At 43.3% G+C, this 20,827-nt stretch overlaps 3 protein-coding genes across 12 annotated transcripts in view; 2 read left to right on the top strand and 1 right to left on the bottom strand.

Moving 5' to 3' along the window:
- The window catches only part of LOC126514779 (uncharacterized G-patch domain protein DDB_G0278987-like), a 14,523-nt gene extending 9,695 nt beyond the window's left edge, over positions 1–4,828 (top strand). For all 4 annotated transcript variants that reach the window (XR_007595673.1, XR_007595672.1, XR_007595674.1 and 1 more), the window contains one exon: positions 2,441–4,828. Coding sequence is in view for 1 of the 4 variants with exons in the window: in XM_050163906.1 (XP_050019863.1) it covers positions 2,441–2,626 (186 nt within the window). In the remaining 3 variants the exon portion in view is untranslated. The remainder of the gene's footprint in view (positions 1–2,440) is intronic.
- Positions 4,829–6,287: 1,459 nt separating this feature from the next.
- On the bottom strand, positions 6,288–7,147 carry LOC126514770 (translation initiation factor IF-2-like). Its single transcript, XM_050163899.1, has 2 exons — positions 6,684–7,147; positions 6,288–6,447 (listed from the first exon to the last, which is right to left on the bottom strand). Exons 1-2 carry the CDS (start codon positions 7,145–7,147, stop codon positions 6,288–6,290), a joined length of 624 nt encoding a protein of 207 aa, XP_050019856.1.
- The window catches only part of R3hdm2 (R3H domain containing 2), a 128,689-nt gene continuing 114,415 nt past the window's right edge, over positions 6,554–20,827 (top strand). For 3 of the 7 annotated variants that reach the window (XM_050163815.1, XM_050163816.1, XM_050163814.1), the window contains exons 1-2: positions 6,554–6,795; positions 18,663–18,769. The gene's annotated coding sequence lies outside the window, so the exon portion shown is untranslated. The remainder of the gene's footprint in view (positions 6,796–18,662; positions 18,770–20,827) is intronic. The other 4 variants (XM_050163819.1, XM_050163818.1, XM_050163820.1 and 1 more) reach the window with 2 other exon arrangements.

Raw genomic sequence — 20,827 nt, 5'->3', positions numbered from 1 at the left:
TTACATATTGTTCTAACCCATTTCTAATATTCTGTGTAGCCCACGAGCTGGCTTACCAGGGAGGATCTTAACCTGCGTCTGTCTGGAGTGGGAGCATCATGGCGACTCTTCCTCTAACCTTCTTTCTCCCAGAATTCTCTTCTGTATACTCCGCCTACCTAATTTTCTATCCAATAAAATGGGCCAAGGCAGTTTCTTTATTAGTAAGAAATCATTCCCACATCACACAATAAAGACAGATTCAGAAAAAAACCTTTAAATGGGTCACATTGTATTTAGTAAATGTACATAGGCTTGAGAGAGAGGGGGGAAAAGGATAGAGACAGTCATAGATTAAAAAAATCTAAAGATAATAAAATAAAGTCCCTTAAAATAGAGTAATAAAAATTATAATAAGCCACATAAACATGGAAAATACACAGAGTCTGGATTATGTAAACTATTGCGTTTTCTTTGAAATTTTTGACTGCTAATGAGCTACTACAGAGAGACATTTGATTCTGGGAGCTGGTAAGCTAAACCAACATACAGGTATCTTGACTTCAAAATTTGGGTCTAAGGATATGTTGCTTTGGAAAAGAGGTTCTGCTTTTGTTTCCAAAGAAAATGGGAAGTTATAGATTCCCTCCAGGCTAATAAGGTGTGATCAAGTAAGAACCCCTGAGAGGTCTCCAATGTGAGCAATGGCCCAGGTGATCCAACATCCAGAACAGTTTCCAGGCTACTGGCTGAGGCTATGCATCCTCACCGATTACTACAGCTATGATTTCAATATAATTCTAAATTTACCAGTGCCCCTAATCAGCGGGCAGTAGTATAGAAAACTATGCCCAAATTCCCAAAATATTGGTTATAAACATTTGTTTTCATTTAAAGGGGTTGGTTATATATGGTTAATGGTCATAATCAAGAGAAAAAAATCTAAAAAAAGAGGGGTTGGGCAATGGTGGCCTGGCCTTTAATCCCAGCACTCAGGAAGCAGAGGTAGGTGGATCTCTGTGAGTTTGAGGCTAGTTTGATCTATAGAGCTAGTTCCATGACAGCTAGGGATGTTACACAGAAGAACTCTGTCTTGAAAAGCCTAAAAAAAAGAAAAAAGAAAAATAAAAAAGGGGGATATGATATAGAAATGGTAAAAGGTAGATTCCCCCCCCCCCCCAAGACAGGGTTTCTCTGTGTAACAGCCCTAGCTGTCCTGGAACTAGCTCTTGTAGACCAGGCTGGCTTCGAACTCACAGAGATCCACCTGCCTCTGCCTCCCGAGTGCTGGGATTAAAGACGTGTGCCACCACCACCCGGCTAGATTATTAAATCTACTCTAATCCAAGAAATAACTGTTAGTCTCAAAATACTTTACACTGGTATGGATTTTGGCTTATTGATACAAATTTAAGGTCAATTTTGTTTGTTTTTTTCAATACAGGGTTTCTCTGTAGCTTTGGAGTCTGTCATGGAACTAGCTCTTGTAGACCAGACTAGCCTCAAACTCACAAAGATTTGCCTGATATATGTGTTTTTCTACTCTTGTTTAAGGTATTGAAAGACCCCCAGTGCTGGGGAGACTCTCACTCAAGTCTCAGGATAACACAACCCCCCCTCCCCCAGTAACTCACTAGAGACCGTCCTTGCTGCAATCACAGGAGGCTTTAATGATGAGATGAGATGGGAACCAGTGCACTGGGGAAAGAGTTCGACCCTGAGTGACCTGGAGAAGGGGTTTTTAAGGACGTCACAGAAAGTCACAAGGGGACAACACCCTGCCTCAAGATCACTCAAGGTCATAATCAGCTAGTTCCTAAAATCACAAGGGGGAAATTCCCTATTTCTCAAGATTACAATCTAACTTTATCTTCAGCTAGTTCCTGAAACACAGTCACTGAACTGGCTAATCCTAGATTTTTGATTCTTCTCTTCCTGCTTGGATTTTTGGCTATTTTCTTCCTGCTGGGGAGGTCTGGATTTATCCAGGTCTTTCAGTATTATGTTTAAGCAGCTCATTAAAAATGTAATGTATATTTAAGAAATACAAATTAATAGTCATCTATAATAGTCAAACTTACAGTCATGTTAGTTAGGTTTTCTAGATATGCAGAGATATATTTCAAATAGATAAACAATTTTTTGAGACAGGGTTTCCTTGTGGCTTTGGAGCCTGTCCAGGCTGGTCTCGAACTCACAGAGATCTGCTTGCCTTTGCCTCCAGAGTGCTGGGATTAAAGGTGTGCACCACCATCGCCCGGCATAGATAAGCAATTTTCAAACACCCCAAAGACCTACAGAATACCATTATTTAAAACATTTTAAGAACTTAGGTGGGGCTGGAGAGATGGCTCAGTGGTTAAGAGCACTGACTGCTCTTCCAGAAGACCTGGGTTCAAGTCCTAGCACTCACATGGCAGCTCACAACTGTCTGTAACTCCAAGATCTGAAATCCTCACAGGGACATACATGTAGCAGCAGCAGCAGCAGCAGCAGCAGCAGCAGCAGCAGCAGCAGCAGCAGCAGCAGCAGCAGCAGCAGCAAGAAGAAGAAGAAGAAGAAGAAGAAGAAGAAGAAGAAGAAGAAGAAGAAGAAGAACAACAACAACAACAACAACAACAACTACTTAGGCTTTTCTCGACAATGAGCAATGAGACACATCTGCTCCTGGCAGCACCAATTACTTCAAGGGGATGATGGGCATCAAAGAAGCATCTTTTTTTTGTTGTTGTTGTTGTTTTTGTTTTTTGTTTTTTTTTTGTTTTTTCGAGACAGGGTTTCTCTGTGGTTTTGGAGCCTGTTCTGGAACTAGCTCTTGTAGACCAGGCTGGTCTCTTAAAGAAGCATCTTATGGAGCTTTCTTTCTTTCCTTCTTTCTTTCTTTTCCCTTTTTTTTGTTTTGTTTTTTTGAGACAGGGTTTCTCTGTAGCTTTGGAGCCTATCCTGAAACTTACTCTGTAGACCAGGCTGGCCTCAAACTCAGAGATCCAACTGTCTCTGCCTCCCAAGTGCTAGAATTAAAGGTGTGTACCACCATATCCTGGCTTGGAGTTTGTTTTCAATGTGGCAAGGCTAGCCATTTGAGCAAGAAACTGCTCTTGCCTGGACTGCTTGACAATATGCTGTGTAAACTAGACATGCAGGACCCACAGGAACATGACTGCTGAACTTGCCAAAAGCAAGGCAGGACAGTCCTTCAGATTTCCTGCTTTACTGAGAAATCTGCCAGATACTCTAGGCCTACAGGCGGAAGATAGATACTCCAGTGTTACAGAAGAACTTTGGGTGACTGTCCAGACAACCAGATATAGTGATATTTTTATTTATTTATTTTTTTATTATTTATGTTTTAATAAATAAAGCTTGCCTAAAGATCTAGAGGTCAGGTAGAGGTGGCACACACTTTTAATCCCAGGATTTGGGAGACAGAGGCAGATGGATCTCTGTGATGTAAAGGCTACTCTGGGTTACACAAGATCAATGCTGAAACAAATCCAGATGGTGGTGGCTCACACTTTTCATTCTAGTACTAGGGAGTCACACCTTCAATCCCAGAACTAGAGGGAATATAAAATGGGAAGAGAAAGAGGTTCGGTCTGTTTAGTCTGCTTAGACTGCTTAATCTGGTTAGTCACCTAGTCTTGGTAGAGGTAAGACTTCTCTAGTGGCTGACTGCTTTGCTTTTCTGATTTCAAGTTGAACCCCAATTTCTGTCTCTGGCTAGCTCAAAACACTTTATCCAGATGTAGCACTTTTATCCAGATGTCAGCATACTGGCATGCTCCAGTACTTGGGAGGTTCAGACAGAAGGATGTGAGCTGCTGGCTCCCCCCATCCATATGGCGAGACCCTGCCTCAACCATCCCTCCCACCGAAACTCCCAAACAAATAAAAACAAAAGTTTTGTGAAGATACACCACAAAAACGACTCTAATATAAAGTTAGTGGGTTTTTTTAATTTTATTTATTTATTTACTTTTGGTCACGACCATTGCCCAGCCGTTGTCACTACTTACCATTTTCTTTTCGTGCATGCTAGGCAAAGGCTCTACAGCTGAGCTACCTCCTGCCAGGGACATGTTTATTACCAGGAAGAGAAAACCTGTATCCACTAACAGTCCTGCCAACCAGCCTGCAGGTTCCGATCTCACATCTTTACTTTAATGTTTATGCTAGGCAAGCACTTTCTTGGTGTGCTATGTCCCCAGCCCTTGGGTTTTGAATCAGGGTCTTACTAAGTAGGTAGGGCTGGCCTTTAACTCTAAATCTTCCTGCTTCTACCTCCTGAGTGCTGGGATTAAAGGTTTGAGCCATTGTCTAACTCAAGAGTGCTTCCTCTTCCTTTTGCCCCTACCCAGCCCCCATCTTCAGCTTCTTTTTCTTCAGTTTTATATCTGGTACTTGGGTTGGGTTATTGTGCCTTAGATGTCTCCATATATAAAATAGATACTACGCCCATGCCTATTGTCCTGAGGAATAGATAAATCATAGGCATAGAATATTACAGATTACATTCTGCGATTATCCAGACATTAGATATTACCTCCTGGCCTCAAACTCACTACGTAATTGAGAATGACCTTGAATGTCCGTGATCTGGATCCCACTACCTCCACCTCTGAAGTGCTGTGATTATAGGCTTGCACTGCTACACCTGGCTTTTATTTTTACTTCCTGCTATTTTAAATACTTAGGTATTGCTATGTTGACCAGGCCACCATTGAGCTTCTGGGTTTTAGCAATACTATGTGTCTATAATATTGTATAATGTGTATAGTGTGTCCACAGCCTTCTTAATAATTAAGCTACTAAGCCTGCTTTCCAGTTATATCTCCTTCCTCCCTCCCTCCCTCCCTCCCTCCCTCCCTCCTTTCCTTCCTTCTCTGTGTATTTTTGAAGCCTGTCCTGGAGTCCTGGAACTTACTCTGTAGATGAAGCTGGCCTCGAACTCAAAGAGATCGGCTTGCCTCTGCCTCTTTAGTGCTGGGATTAAAGGCTTGGACCACCACAGCCCGGCCTTTTGTTCATTCTTGAGACAGGGCCTTTGTAGCTCGGGCTCTCTTGGAATTTGCTATATCAACTAGGCTGACTTCAATCCGTCGTCTGCCCCTCCCCCCCCACCCCAGGTTTCTTTGTTTGGCTCTAACCGCCCTGAAACTTGCTCTGTGTAGTGATCTTTTGTTTGTGTTTTAACAAATAAAGCTTGGGGCTGGAGAGATGGCTCAGAGGTTAAGAGCACTGGCTGCTCTTACTAAGGTCCTGCGTTCAATTCCCAGCAACCACAAGGCAGCTCACAACCATTTGTAATGAGATCTGGTGACCTCTTCTGGCATGGAGGTGTACAACCAGGAGGAACATTGTGTATACAATGAATAAATTAAAAACAAAAACAAAAACAAATAAGCTTACTTGAAAATCAGAGTGTAGAGCTAAGACACTAGAGGCCAGGGAGTGGTGGTAAAGCTCTGTGAGTTCAAGGCCACCGTGGGCTACTTGAGAGTGAGTCTGTAGAACTCTCACAAAGGGGATCTCGTCTTCTAATCCCAGCACTAGGGAGGTGGAGATGTAAGGAGGAGAGAGGAACACAGTGCAGTCCGAGGTTTGGTGAAGACCCGTGCATTCTAACCTTCTCATGAGCTACAAGTGCTCTTAACTGCTGAGCAGAACCTCCAGCCTCTACACTGCTTGCTTGAGGGTCAGTAAACCGACACATAGTCGTGAGTAGACTGATTCTACCTAGAATAGACAAAACAAGGAGGTAGATTTTTTTCATTGATTTGTTGTTGTTTGTTTAGTTTCGAGACAGGCTTTCTCGTCTTGGAGCTTGCTTTGTAGAGCAGGCTGGCCTTGAACACACAGATTTGCCTGCGTCTGCCTCCCAGTGTTGGTATTAAAGATGTGTGAGCTTTAGGGGAGGCTAAACATTTAAGATGGCTGTTCTTAGAAAGCACTGAATCTTTGAGAAAGTCTAAGAACGGGCCTTTTTCCGGACACGGTGAGTGCCAAGACAGTCAAGGCTACCTAGAGACCACCTAAAAAACCCACAACAAACCCAAACAGGAGTTTTATTTTGGGTGCAGGAGTTTTAGTCTTGGATAGCAGTGGTTCGCGTGAGAAATACCAGGAATAGGACTGTGAAGCCCGGTCTGGGCTTCGTGGTGAGGACAGCCTAAGGCTACAAAGTGAGACCAGTCTGGGCTTCGTGGTGAGGACAGCCTAAGGCAACATGGTGAGGGCCAACCTAGGCTACGAGGTGAGTGAGACCAGCCTAAGGCTACGCAGCAAGACCTCCCAAATTACTGGCCTAATTACAAGTCCGTGCACGTGCACCGCACACGAAGATCCCAGCGGGCGACCTCAGGCCCTGAGGGCACGGCGCGCGCCACGCAGCGGGCACCCGTGGCGGGAGCGCGCGCCGGCCCGGAGAGGCGCACACAGGAAGCAGGGACGCGAGCAGCGCAGGACGCGCTGACGACCACGCCGGACGTGGTGACGTAGTGCGCAGGCCGCAGCGGGGGGCGGACTCCGGGCCTTTCTTCCCCTTCTGCTTCTCCCCCTCCCCCCTTTTCTCCCTCTCCGGGTTTGGGCCCCCTTCTTTTCCCCTCTCCCCCCTCCTTCCCGAGCCCCTTTCCCCTCCCCCGCCCCGCTCCCCTGCCTCCCCGCCCGGGCCCCGGGGAGACCCCCCCCCTCCGAGAAGAGCCCGCCCCCAGAAGCGCGCCGCCGCTGCCGGCCGTCGGGGCCGAGCCGCAGCCGAGCGGCCGTGGGCCCGGGCGGCGGGCGGAGACCGGGCGCCCTCCCCGCTCTGGCCCCCGTGAGGTGAGGCCACCTCCGGCCGGGGGGCGGGCGGCGCGCGGGCAGGGGGCGTGGCGGGCGGCGGGCGGGCTGGCCGGGGGTGGCGGGGCCGGGCCGCAGCCTCCGGGAAGGGTCGGCCCGCGCAAGCCGGCGAGCGCGCGGAGCGGGGGCCGCGGGGCTCCGGGGAGGGGGCGGTGCCACCTGTGGCCTGGGCCGAGGGCCGGGGAGCGCGGCGCCCTTGGCAGCGCCGGAGGGCAACGAGTTTCTGGGGGTGTCCGCTCGCCTCGGAGCCTCCCACAGAAGGGGACCTAGAGGTGTTGGAGTTTGTCACTGGACGCAGCTTGGAGTTGGCACGTGGCTGGAAGATGTCCTGCATCTTGAAGAAGTTGGGCCTGTGCTGAGCTCCCAACTCATGCTTTCTTGTGGGGCTAAGCAGTTTTCGACGTTTGTCACCATGAGCCGAGTAGCCGATTTACGCGAAGTGAATTGTTTTGCATAATTATGACTTACTGAATCTCAGTCACCCCCCTCCCCCCCCCAAAAAAGAACTACACTAAAACCGGAGAGAGAGAAGTGGGAAAATTTAAAATTAAGATCCTAGTTGAAGGAGTGGCCTTGTACGACCCCCGCCCCAAAGCACTTGAGTCAGTCCTAGCTGAGGTTTGTAGGCAGCCTGAAGGTTGGGGAATGTGACATGTACCACTTAACAGCACACATTCCTAGCATTTTATTGTATTTTTAGATAGTTAAATTGACATGTCAGTCATATGTGGCGCCTTTTCCAAATGCGTTTTTCCTTACTTCATTCAGTAAAGCCCCACCCCACAGGACTGGGCATCGGGATAAAGGTTGAAGTCCATGTGACGGGCCCGAGTTATGCTATTTCGCTTCTCTTGCTAGATGTATTTCTCGTCACCAGTAGCTGTTTTCCACTGTGGTCTCTAGAACAGAGAACCTTAGTAGAAGGGCTGATGAAATGTCTGCAGAAGTTACTTTAGGAGTTGAAATTCCAGCAGGGCAGAGGCAGGAGGATGCTTGAGTTCAAGGCCAGCCTGCTCTACAAAGCCAGTTCTAGAACAGCCAGGACTGCACACGCAGTTGCGATTCGAGTTGTTTTGTGTGTGCACTAGATGATCTACAGAGCTTCACAGCTTAAAATTTTAAATTGATTAGATAAAGCCAGCTGTGATGACACAGACCTGTAATCATCCATTTGGAAACTGAAGACTGGAAGATCAAGAGTTCAGAATTAGCCTAGTCTACATAAAGAGTTTAGGTCAGCCTGGGGTTCATGAAACCCTGTGTGAATAAACAGACCAAATCAAAAATAAGGCAAAACTTTGCCCAATTAAAGCTGGTAGAAGTGGGATAGACCTGTAATCTCAGCAACAGGAATCCTGAGTTTGAGGCCAACCAGGAGTATAGGATTGAGTTCTAACCTAGCCTTGGTTCTGTCTCAAATAACAAATCAGCAGCATTAAAAATAAGTAAATGTGATAAAAACAATGTGCCGTGGGCTCAGATTTTGGCTGCTTTGGTGGAGTGCTTGCCTAGCATGCACAAGGCCCTGGGCATCACTCCTCAGCATTGTGTAAAATCAGGAGGATATGGTGTGCTCTCCTGTGGTACCTGCACTCTGGAGGTGGAGGCAGGAGGATTAGAAGTTTAGGATCGTCCTCCACCACATAATACAGTTTGAGTACCCTGTCTAATTTTATTTTAAATGGAAAGGCATCTGAAGAGGGATGGCTTCCTGTAGGCTTTGTTTACTAGTTTTGAGACTAGCCCAAGGTGGTCTCAGACTCTCAGCAGTCTTCCTGTTTCAGCCTCGTGAGCACTGGGATTACATGTGTGCACCATGCAAACCATTTTAACAGGGCACTGTTAAAACCTTTCTCTCTGCCTCTGACAGTAGATCTTCAGCCACAGTCTCCCGTAGCTTACACACTTATCTCCTGGTTATTGGTAGATCACTCTAGCACACTTGTACCCGGACATTCCGCACTTGTTTTGTGTTCTTGGCTCATCTTTCCCTTATGAAACTGCATTGCCTGTCCTCAAGGGACCCTAACGGGGATATTTCCTTAGCTATCTGAATTGCAAAGGATTTGTGTGACTCTTGCTTGTTGCCTGGTTACTTTCTGTACGTTTTAGTCTTTCCTATTAAAAAACTGCTGGGAGGAAAGATTGTCTTTTCTTCTGTGAATCGCTCTGTCCTCCTCACTTCTGCAATTGGACGTGTAGTCAGTGCTCGACAGACTGTTTATTGACTGACTAGGTAAGGGGGCTTCATTGTGCCCAATGTGCCCTGGAACTCCTAGACTCTATTGATCACCCAGTTTCAGCCTCCCAAACTGCTGGGGCAAGGACCACTCTAACCTGGCTGTATTCTTGAGCTCTTTCTTTGTGGTGAATTTCTGGAATTTTGTAAGATATTCATTGGACGATAATATTTTTCCCCTGTCACCTCTTGGGATATTTTCTGTTTAGCAGAGAACAGAAGGGGTTGTGAGATCTTTTGTGTGGCCTGTCTCTGCCTCTGAAGTTCTGGGCTGGGATCAGAGGCCTGCGCCACCACTTCCAGGCCGCTTCATTATTGCTTTTGCTTCTTCACCTTCTCTGAGCTGGCAGGAGTGGCCTGGGTGAGATTGTCTCTGGGGTATCCAAGGCAAAGAGTGAGGTGGAGTTTTAAAAGCACTTTGTAGGAACGTGATAGCAAAGGTTTTTGGTTTAAATATGTGCCAGGGTTTAGCCGGGTGATGGTAGGACACTTCTTTAATCCCAGCACTTGGGAGGCAGAGGCAGGCAGAGCTCTGTGAGTTCAGGGCCAGCCTGGTCTACAGAGAGTTCCAGGACAGCCAGAACCAAACCCTGTCTTAATAAAACAAAAAACAAAACAAGCAAAAAAAAAAAAAAACAAAACAAATATTTGCCAGAACATTGAAAGCTGGGATGTCTGTGAGAGAGCAACTTGTTTGAGGAGAAAGAACGGGGATGGAGTAAGCATTTGACTAGATCTGGTTCTAATGTTAATGTACAAGTAACAGAAGTGTGCCAGGTAAAAGATCTACTGGCATATGTCTAGACAATCTGGAGTTCAGAGTTCTCTTTACTTAGTGGGTTCCAGTCCAGCATGGGCTACCTGAGGTGTGCCTGTCTGGGTATGTACACCTGAGTGGAGCCCGGAGGCGTCAGATCTCCCTGAAATTGGGACTATCGGTAGTTGTGAGCTCCCTACTGTGGGTGCTGGGGGAACTCAGGTCTTTGTAAGGTCAGTGCTTGCTCTTAACCACCTAGGCATCTCTTCGGGCCCCACCCTGTTTTGTTTTTGTTGTTTTGAGAAGGTCTCACTGCACAGCCCAGGCCGACCTGGGAAGAGCATCTCACAAAGGTCCTCCTTCTCCAGCTCCCTTGGTGCTAGGATAATAGGTACCAACCACCACCCTGGCCTATTAGTCATTTTGTTTTATAAATAATTTTTAATAACTTAAACAAATGGGTAACAGTGTCTTTCAAACTTCTATTAAGTTTTTCTCCAGCTCCAGAGACACGTAAACATTTCTCTGTCATAGCTAAATAGGTGCTCACAATGCTTGTGTGCAGGGAGTTTCTGAATGAGCGTGCTCCTTACTGTGCCAGCTTGCTTCATGAATGCATACATTTTCAGGAAAAGGAGGAGTTAAAAAATACTTTTAAACGTGTGTGTGTGTGTGTGTGTGTGTGTGTGTGCATACAAAGAGAGGATAAATATGAACCTGGGCACATTTGCCAAGGTGTGTGTGTGGACATTAGAGAACAGCTTTCTGTGTAGTGGGTTCTCTCCACCTTAACATGGGTTCCAGGGATTGATCAGTCTCTCTCTTTCTCTCTCTTTTTCTTTTTCAAGACGGTTTCTCTATGGATCAGGCTGGCCTCGAACTCACAGAGATCCACTTGTCTCTGCCTCCCTAGTAATGGGATTAAAGGCCTCTGCCACCACTGCCTGGTTGAAAGATTCAATTTTGTGTAACCCAGGGTGGCCTTGAACTAACAGAGATCTGTCTGTCTCTGTCTTCTGAGTGCTGGGATTAAAAGTGTGTGCCACCATTGCTTAGCCTCTAGTGCCTTAGTTCTGCACTCTGATCTTCAGGTAAGATTTATTTGTTAAAACATAAACAAAATATCCCTACAGAGAATTTTGTAGAATTATCTGATTTTTCTTTTAAGATTTTATTTATTTATTTATTTATTTTTTAGTTTTTTGAGACAGCATTTTCTGTAGCTTTGGAGCCTGTCCTGGCACTAGCTCTTGTAGACCAGGCTGGCCTCGAACTCACAGAGATCCACCTGCCTCTGCCTCCTGAGTGCTGGGATTAAAGGCGTGTGCCACCACCACCGGAAAGATTTTATTTTCTTGATACAGTTCTCTACTATGTAGCCCTGGCTAACTTGATACTTTGTAGTCTAGGCTGGCCTGGAACTCACAGAGATCTGCCTGCCTGCCTTTGCCTCCTGAATGCTGAAATTAAAGCCATGCACCACCACTCCCAGCCAAAGATTTATTTTATTTCAAAATTATGTATATGCGTGCTTGTATTTATGTACCATTTTATGCCCTGTGGAGGCCAGGAGAGGGCATCCTATACCCTGGAACTGGAATTGCTTGTGGTTGTGAGCTACCAAATATGGGTGCTGGGAACTCAAGTGTCATCAGGCCTGTTGGCAAGGCCCTTACCCTTTGGTTAGTGAGCTTTTCTGTGCTGCTTTTCAGAGATGAGTTAAGAAGGCAGCCATGAGGGCAGCTGCCCTTCTAGTACTCAGAAGGAAGAGCAGGAGGATGAGTAAGTCTGAAGCTGCCCTGGACTACAGTGTTGAGTCCCTGTCTCAGAAAATCAGAGAGAAAGGAGAGTGAGTCCAAGGGACTTTGTCCTTCCATGGAATGTGTCACCACCTCAAGCAGGAATTGTAGCCAGACTCACAGCTTCAAGATGTGTACATGAATCCAGTTGGTGAATCTAATTTTAGACCTTCATAGCCAGTGGCCTGAGTATTTTCCTTGAGCTATATCCTTCTCACCCTCAGTAGAAAACACTCCACTCGATGGCCTGTCTGGCTGCTGCTTTAGCAGTGTAGCATTCTACCTCGCCATTCCAGGTACTCTCTTCAGTCCTTTTATTAGATGCGACTTATTTTTATAATTCAGCACATTTTAGAAATTACTTTTTATTTAATGTGTATTGGTGTTTTGCCTGAATGTTTGCCTGTGTGAAGGTGTCAGGTCTTGGAGTTACAGACAGTTGTGAGCTGCCATGTGGATGTTGGGAATTGAACCTGGGTCCTCTGGAAGAGCTGAGCCATCCAACTCCTGTAACTCCTATGTGATTTTATTTTATTTTTTCTTTATGAGAAAGTATGAAATTTTCTTTCTTTCTTTTTGGTTTTTCGAGACAGGGTTTCTCTGTAGCTTTGGAGCCTGTCCTGGAACTCACTCTTGTAGATCAGGTTGGCCTTGAACTCACAGAGATCCACCTGCTCCTGCCTTGAGTGCTGGGATTAAAGGCATGTACCACCATTGCTGAAGATTTTCTTAATTTAGCCTTTGCTTTGAGTTTGAGAAATACCAGCAATGGGAGGCAATCAGATTTCTCTGAATTCAAGGTCAGCCTGGTCTACAAAGTGAGTTTCTGGCTAGCCAGGACTACACAGTGAGACCCTATTTTGAAATTAAATGAAAAGGTCTAAGTGTTTGAAGTATGCAGTTCATATTTTTGTTGACATTGTTTCATGTGACATTTGTAATAATTTATGTAGGGTTTTAGCATATGAACATCATTGTTGCCTCAAGTAGAGTGCCCTGGAAAAGTGGTTCAGATTTAGGGAAGCTTTCATGGGCTTAACAACTAGGAAAGAAGCAATTAGGGGGAGTTCATTACAAATTCAATACTGGTACAATCCTAGGCTGGCCTGAAACTCACTGTGTAGCCGCTGGCTTCAGACTTAGAGGAATATACCTGCCTTATCTCCCAAATAACACCTTTTCAAGTTGCCTTGTTTGACTTCTTGTCTGTTTTCTGACTTATACCTTAATGCTTATGAGAACAGAAATGTTACATATTTTATGAACTGCTATAATCCTAATGTCCAAAATCATTCCATAGTACATATTTATATCTGTGTGTATGTATGTATGTATGTATGTATGTATGTATGTATGCATGCATGCAATTTGAATCTTACTGTTTTTTTTTTCTTTCGAGACAGGTCCTGGAACTCACTCTGTAGACCAGGCTGACCTCGAACTCACAGAGATTGGCCTGCCTCTGCCTCCCAAGTGCTGGGATTAAAGGCGTGCGCCACCACCGCCGGCTTTGAATCTTATTCTGTAGATTTGTATTGGACCTACGGTATTGTAGGAACAGCAGGCCTGCTTTTGTCCCGCCCGGCTCCCACACGGCTAGCTTAGCCCTGGAAATAATAACGCTGAAACTGTATTCTTTTAAACACTGCCTGGCCCGTTAGTTCTAGCCTCTTATCGGCTAATTCTCACATCTTGATTAACCCATTTCTAATAATCTGTGTAGTACCACAAGGTGGTGGCTTACCGGGAAAGATTCAGTATGTCTGACCTGGCGGCTGGCTCCATTGTGTCTGCCTCACTGCCTTCCTCCCAGCATTCTGTTCTGTCTTCTCCACCTACCTATGTTCTGACCTATCTGGCCAAGCAGTTTTTTTTATTAATTAACCAATGAAAGCAACAAATAGATAGAAGACCCACCTACATCATTTCCTCCTTTTCTGTTTAAACAAAAAAAGGCTTTCATTTTAACATAGTAAAATTACATGTAACAAAAGTTATCAAGCAAGAATTACAGTTACAATATTTATATCTTTTATCTTTATCATAACAATGGAAAACTATTCTTCAACTCCATCAAAGACTCCAGAAGGATATAATATTACCTAAGTAAACAAGAAGTAAGCACCTTCCAAACTCTAGAAATGACAGAGACATCTCACTGCCTGGACAGTCACCCAAAGTTCCTCTGTACCGTTGGGGCATCCATCTTCAGCCTATAGGCCCATGGTATCCAGAGACATTTCCATGAAGCAGGAAATTTCAAAGGCAGTTCAGTCACTATCTGCTGTGTCCTGCAGAATGTCTCGCAGACTCTTTTATGAATCAGGAACCCTGAAAGATCATCTTACCTTTAGGCAAGTTTAGCAGTCCTCTCTCTGTGGGTTCTTTGTGTCCAGTTTATGCAACAGTCCAGGCAAGAGCAGTTTCTTGCCCATATGGCCAACCAACTCCATAAGGAGCCTCTTCGATGCCCATCTTCCTCTCGAAGTAGATTGGTGCTGCCAGGAGCAGACGTGTCTCATTGTCATGAAAAGCCCTAAATTATTAAAACATTAAATGCCATACTCTGCAGTCTTTGAAATATATGAAGAATATCTATCTAACTGAAATATATCTCTATCTAGAAAATTTAACATGACTACAAGCTTGATTATTATCAATGATTATCCATTAACAACCTATATTTCCTAATTATATATTACATTTTAAAAATGAACTACACAATCACAATACCTTAATCAATATTAGAAATATATATACATATAACAAAATTGACCTTAAAATCCATACCAATGCAAATTATTCATATCTGTATCAGGGTATAGCCTGTAATTTGTATTTTGGCAAAACTGCAGGTGCTTCTGTTGTCTCTGGTTAATTGTCTTAATAACATTTCAGAAGCAGCACCATGCAGTCTGACAATTAAACCACTCTGATGGCTTTACCTTGCATCGATTATTATAAGATGATACTTTGTGTTTTTACCCTCATTTCTGACCACTTCCCTCAGCTCTAGGCTCATTTATTCTCTGGTATTTTGAACATCTATTTGACTCTCATATAGCACCTCAAGTTCACCATGACCTAAGCAAAAATAATTTGAAACTAGGAGTGTAGCTCATTTGAATAGGGCACTCAGGAGGTATTGAATTTGATTTCTGAGTAATGCCAAATAAAACAAGCATTAAAAATATAGTAATAATTTTTTTGCCTCATGATGGTGGCAGTGTAGTGCATGCCTTTAATCCCAGTGCTTGGGAGGTGGAGGCAAGTGGATTTCTTGAGTTCAAGGTCAGCCTGGTCTACAAAGTGAGTTCCAGTACAGTCAGGTGACACAGAGAAACCTGTCTTAAACCTCCATGCCCAAATATGTATAAATAATCCTCTCATGGAAATTCGTTCTTACTCTTGAGTAGTTCTTCCTGTGAGTAGTACCACCTAGCTTTATAAGCCAAAAACTTGGATATTAAAAATGTGAGTCTTTTATATTCTTTAATATCTAACAATCATGAAAGTTTTATGTGGACACATATCTATAATATCTCCATTATCGTTTCCACTTCTAAATTTAGCTCAGGAGATGACCAGCTCTCATCTGTACAGCTGTGATGACTTTTGGTTGGCATTCCTGTTGTGGTCTTTCTCCTTCCAGTCTACAGAAGTGATGGGAATGGGGAAGGGGATCCCAGAAGGAGCCAGGAGATGGTGCTAGAATTAGTAGATTGTTCATATGTGGGAAGAAAGGTAGATTAAGGGTTAGAGCCATGGTTCTCAACCTTCCTAATGCTATTCCTCCTGTTGTGATGACCCCAACCATAAAATTATTTTTATTAGCTGGATGATGATGGCACACGCCTTTCATCCCAGAGGTAGGTCAATATCTATGAGTTCAAGGCTAGCTGTTCTACAGAGTTAATTCCAGGACAGCCAGGCTATAATGAGAAACCCTGTCTCTAAAAACAAAAGAAAACTTATTTTCATTGATACTTTATAACGATAATTTTGCTACTGTTAGGAATTGTAATTTAAATATCTGATATCAGGAACTCTGAATTTAGACCAGGCTGGCATTTAACTCAGAGATTCCCTGCCTCTGCCTCCCAAGTGCTAGAATTGAAGGTGCATGACCCCACACCTGTCCTACTTTATTTTTTTCCCTGACACTTCTCAGGCTGGCCTGGAACTTGATGTGTAGCTGAGTTTTGACCTTGAATTCTAGATCCTCCTGCCTTTGCTTCTGGAATGCTGAGATTATATGCATGTGCTGCCACCAGTTCTTTTATGTAGTGCAAAGGAGCAGCCTGGGCTACTGAAATAGCCAGACGTGGTCCAGGCTTACATGGTGAAATTCAGTTCGGTCAGGTGAATATGAACAAATAAGTAGGAGATAGCAATATAGCTCAGTTGGTACAGGTTAGCCTCGCCTGTTACATTGATAGCTCTTATTTATTCATTTATATTTTTCTCTCCTAATAGAACTTCACTATGTAAGCTGGCTATTTTATAATTTATGATTCTTGTTTTTATTCATTTATTATGTATATAGTGTCCTGTGTGCATGTATGCCCGCATGCCAGAAGAGGGCACCAGATCTCATTACAGATGGTTGTGAGACACCCTACAGTTGCTGGGAATTGAACTCAGGACCTCTGGAAGAGCAGCCGGTGCTCTTAACCTCTGAACCATCTCTCCAGCCTGATTCTTGTTTTCTTCAATAACCTTTTGTTGTTTTGAGACAGTATTTTATATAGTAGCCCATACTACCCTCAGACTGACTGTGTAATAGAGAATGACTGCAAATCCCTCAGCCTCCTGCCACTGTCTCCAAGTACTGGAATAGCAAGCCCCTTTTATGCAGTGTTCTTGGCATCCATTGATGAGTCTTATTTGAAACTTTCATTAAAATTGGTGATTTCAAGATGTTGATTATCAGATTGTCTCATTCCCTTTACACTTACTAGCTAGAATTGTTTTATAGAATACCCCTTCTCTGTTTTGTTTTGGAGAGTACTATAGTGTTGATATTTTTCTTTTGTTTTCTTACTGTGTGTGTAGTATATGGATGTGTATGCAAGTGTAAATGTGAGAGACCGTGCCTAAAAATAACTAGTGACAATGCTTACACACCCAAGGTTTTCCTCTGGGCCTCCATACACATATGCACGCATGTGTATGTACAACTGCACCAAATACACACACATAAGTACACACACATTGGTGCATACAGACGCTATTTCCCTCCTAAAATTAATAATTTGTAGTCCTAGTTGTCAGTGTTAAAAGTACTAACAGTATTGACTATTAAAAATAAAATAACATTTGGAGCTGAAGAGATGGTTTAGCAGTTAAGAGTGAGCACCCTTGTAAGACTACGCTAACAGCCTGTAACTCCAGCCCCAGGTGATCGAACCTAACAGTGAGCGTGAGAGTGCTGTGCCTACCACAGACACCTCTAACACTCTTGTTCACATGCACACATAATTAAAAATATGATGGTGGTGCACGCCTTTAATCCCAGCACTCGGGAGGCAGAGGCAGGCGGATCTCTGTGAAAATAAATAAAAAAATAAAAAAAATAAAATAAAATGAAAAACTCTTTAAAAGAACAGTAAATTTGGTCAGCAAAATAGTTCAGTAGGTAAAGGAACTTGTTGACATGTCCAGTAACCTGTGTTTAGTCCCTGAAATTTACATGGTGGAAGGAAAGAGCCAATTCTTCCTTGTTATTCTCTGATCTCCTAATATTGGTCATGCCAGGGTGTGTGCCCCTATAAATACATAAATTGTAAACCTGGTTTAAGAATAAGAATGTAAATTATTCTCAGTTTGGTTAGTGGGAGCTTTGGAAGGGGGAGATTCTCTGTTCTTTCGGCACTCACCATCGGGATTTCAGTACTCTGTGTACTGTGTCCTTCACTTGCCCCAGGCCTGGAGTTAATCCCTTGTGAAAGAACCCTGATTCCTCTAGTGGGGAGTAGTTCCTTCACAGGGAGATTGCATCTCATTCCTGTCTATCTGTTCTTGCTGTTCTCATTTGATCAGCTGTTTTTTGTTTTGATGGGGTGGGGAATTGCAGAGCTGTAGGTTCCCAGATATACATAAGCAATGAAGTATCCAAACTAAATTACTTCATAGGAGTAAGTGAATTGTAGACAACTCTGATGACTTGGAGAAGAGGGCTGGCCCCATAAGTCGCATTTGGTCATGGTGTTTTATAACAGTCACAGAGAAGTAACCAGTGTACCCCTGTGTGGGTGGTGACATATAAAGGTGAAACAAATTCTTACTCTTCTGAGGCAGAGTTTCTTTGTATAGCTATGGCTGTCCTGCGTTGAAGTTACAGATACCATTTTCTTTTGAGTTTTATTTTATTTTTATTTTATGTGTACGGTGTTTCACTTACATGTATGTCTGCACCACTTGTGTGCCTGGTACTATGGAGGCCAGAAGAGAACATTAGATTGTTGTATGCTACCGTGTGGTTTCTGGGAATCAAACCTGGGTCCTCTGGAATAGCAGCCAGTGCTCTTAGCAGACATGGTCTCATGTAGCCTGTGCTGATCTGGAAGTCCTGATCTTCCTGCCTCAGCCTCCTAAGTGTTGGGTGTGAGCCACATCACCTGACTCAGTATTTTATTTAACATGATTACTCCTGTCAGTTGATTATAAGGCATGTGTATTTCTTCCCCTTCATGTGGTTGACGGTTACATTATAAAAGAAATGAGCTGCCTGGCAACATAAAACACAGATATTAAAATGAATTGCACATCTTCCAATTATTTATCTTGCTTGGCTAAATTTAGAACTCTATAGAGCTTCTGTAGAATTGAAATCTCTGAGGATTTAATAGTTAATAGACAGTGCTCAACTTTTCAGAGGAAGAAAGACTGCAGGCGCCTTCAAAATGATTCCTGCGCTGTCACTCACGCCGCTTGACTAAGACACAGACCAGTGGGAGTCAGAACTGTTGGGAGAATTTCATTTCACTGTCATGTTTCTGAAAGCTTCCTAGGGCCTGGGCTCAATGTGGTAAAGATTCTTTCTTCTCTTCAGGTGAATCACCAGCGGCTACCACTGTCCTTCCTTGGGGTTGCAAAGTCCTACTTGATACAGTTACTTCACCTGGATGGATGAGCCAGCTTATTTGTGCTAGAAGTCAGGTGAGCATTACACTGGGGCCTTATGGGTAAAGTTTATGATATTGCATTATTTTGTGAGCTTAGACTAAGGTTAATCGATAGTTGGAGCAGAAATTTCTGTGAACACGTAGCTGGCTGTTGATGAATGTAGAGATCTACATGTGTGCCATGCAAGCATAAGGCTGCTCTAAGAGTGAGTACTTTGAGTAAACAATTGTAGTTAAATAGAATTCAAAATAGAATACAGTATTACTTATGTTTAACACATCATTTGGTAGTAGAAAAAGTAATTCTATTACTGCATAATAAGATATTCTGAGAATATTTGAAAGTATAAAAATTCATAAACTGAGGAGAAAGATTAATGTAAATAGAATGTTGTGTTACTGAGATCCTAAATTTATACATATGTTGAAATGTAAAAAAAAAATTAAAAATAAGACCTTTTTTTTTTTTCCCTTTTCTTTCTCCTTTTTTCTTTTGGTTTTTTGAGACAGGGTTTTTCTGTAGCTTTGGAGCCTGTTCTGGAACTCGCTCTGTAAACCAGGCTGACCTCAAATAGATCCGCCTGCCTCTGCCTTCTGAGTGCTGGAATTAAGGGTGTGCACCACCATTGCCTGGACCTTTTTTTATTCTTTTAAAAGTTATTATGGGGCTGGAGAGATGGTTCATTGGTCGTGTGCACTAGTTGCTCTTCCAGAGGCTCATGTTCGATTACCAGCACCCACATGGCAGATCACAACTGTCTAAAACTCCAGTTCTCAGGATCCAACACCTTCACACAGACAGACATACACAATTGCTTGTCGTTCCAGAAGAACCAGGTTTCATTCCTAGCACTCAGTGGTTGCTCACAATAGTTTATAACTCTGGTTCCTGGGGATATGATTCCTTTTTCTGGTCCCTGCAGGCATGGACATGGTGTATAGACACACACGAAGGCAAAACATACATATATATGAAAAATAACAAATTATTTTGGAAGAAAAAGAGGTACAAATAAAAAACAAACCAGAACCCTATAATGGGCAATAAGGAATTTTGACTTATGTGTGTTATATTTATCAACTTTATTAAGGATTAAAAATAAGTAAACAATTTAAATATTCATCAAATGCAACAATACATCCCTTATATATTGATAATATCTATAACTGTGTGTGCATGTATGCATATTATGTGTGTCTCTGTGTGCTCATGAACACATGCATGTAGGTGCTTAGGGAGACCAGAAGAGGGGCTGGTTCCCTTGGAGCTGGCATATATGCTCTTGTGAGCCACCTGATGTGAGGTTTAAGAGTCAAATTTGAGTTCTCTGCAAGAGTAACAAGCATTCTTTTTTTTTTTTTTCGGACTTTATTTTATGTGCATTGGTGTGAGGGTGTCAGATTGCATGGAACTGGAGTTACAGACAGTTGTGAGCTGCTGTGTGGGTGCTGGGAATTGAACCTGGGTCCTTTGAAGAGCAACTAGTGCTCTTAACCACTGAACCATCTCTCCAGCTCCAAGAGTAACAAACATACTTAGTGACTGAGCCACCTCTCCAACTCCCATCTGCCCTTTCTATTTTTAAAATTATTTATATTGTTTTCCACATTATTTTTTGAGGCAGCGTCTCTCTGTGTGTGGAGCTCACTGTTTCAACTAGAAGGTCAGCAAGTGCCCAGTGTCTGCCTGTCTCTGAATTGCTGACTCCAGTATTGAAATTTAGATATGCATGACTATGCCTGTATTATATGTCTGAACTCATATACTCATGTTTGTATAGTAGGTATTTTACCCACTGAGGTAACTCTCTAGTTCCTATACCTTCCCCCCCCCCCCAAAAAATAAAACAACTTTCAAAACAATTCACTGAAAAAGGCAGGCATTATTATTATTATTTATTTTGGTACTAAGAATCAAATTTAGAGACTTACATGTACTAGGGAAGCACTACCATTGAACTGTATTCCTAGCCTTGTTTTACATTTTTGGAAATGTATAATATATAACTTAATAGAAGACAGATTCTTTTGTTGAAGTCTATAATGAAAATTCAGCCCCAAAGACATATAGTTGAAAGAAGCTATGTTTCAG

Source organism: Alexandromys fortis, unplaced genomic scaffold, assembly GCF_014885135.2.
Source record: "Alexandromys fortis isolate MF-2015 unplaced genomic scaffold, M_Fortis_MF-2015_v1.1 scaffold_125, whole genome shotgun sequence".
In the NCBI taxonomy this organism is placed as follows: Eukaryota; Metazoa; Chordata; class Mammalia; order Rodentia; family Cricetidae; genus Alexandromys; species Alexandromys fortis.
Note: the sequence above shows the minus strand (reverse complement) of the source record. Positions and strands in the feature narration are given on the sequence as shown.

What these genes read in the sequence shown, in the direction of transcription:
- LOC126514770 (XM_050163899.1), bottom strand. Translation starts at nt 7,147, where the DNA reads ATGCAGGACATCTTCCAGCCACGTGCCAACTCCAAGCTGCGTCCAGTG. An exon ending in GCGGCGGCGCGCTTCTGGGG is followed by an intron (nt 6,448 to 6,683) that starts GCGGGCTCTTCT and finishes CGTGGTCGTCAG; the next exon opens with CGCGTCCTGCGCTGCTCGCG.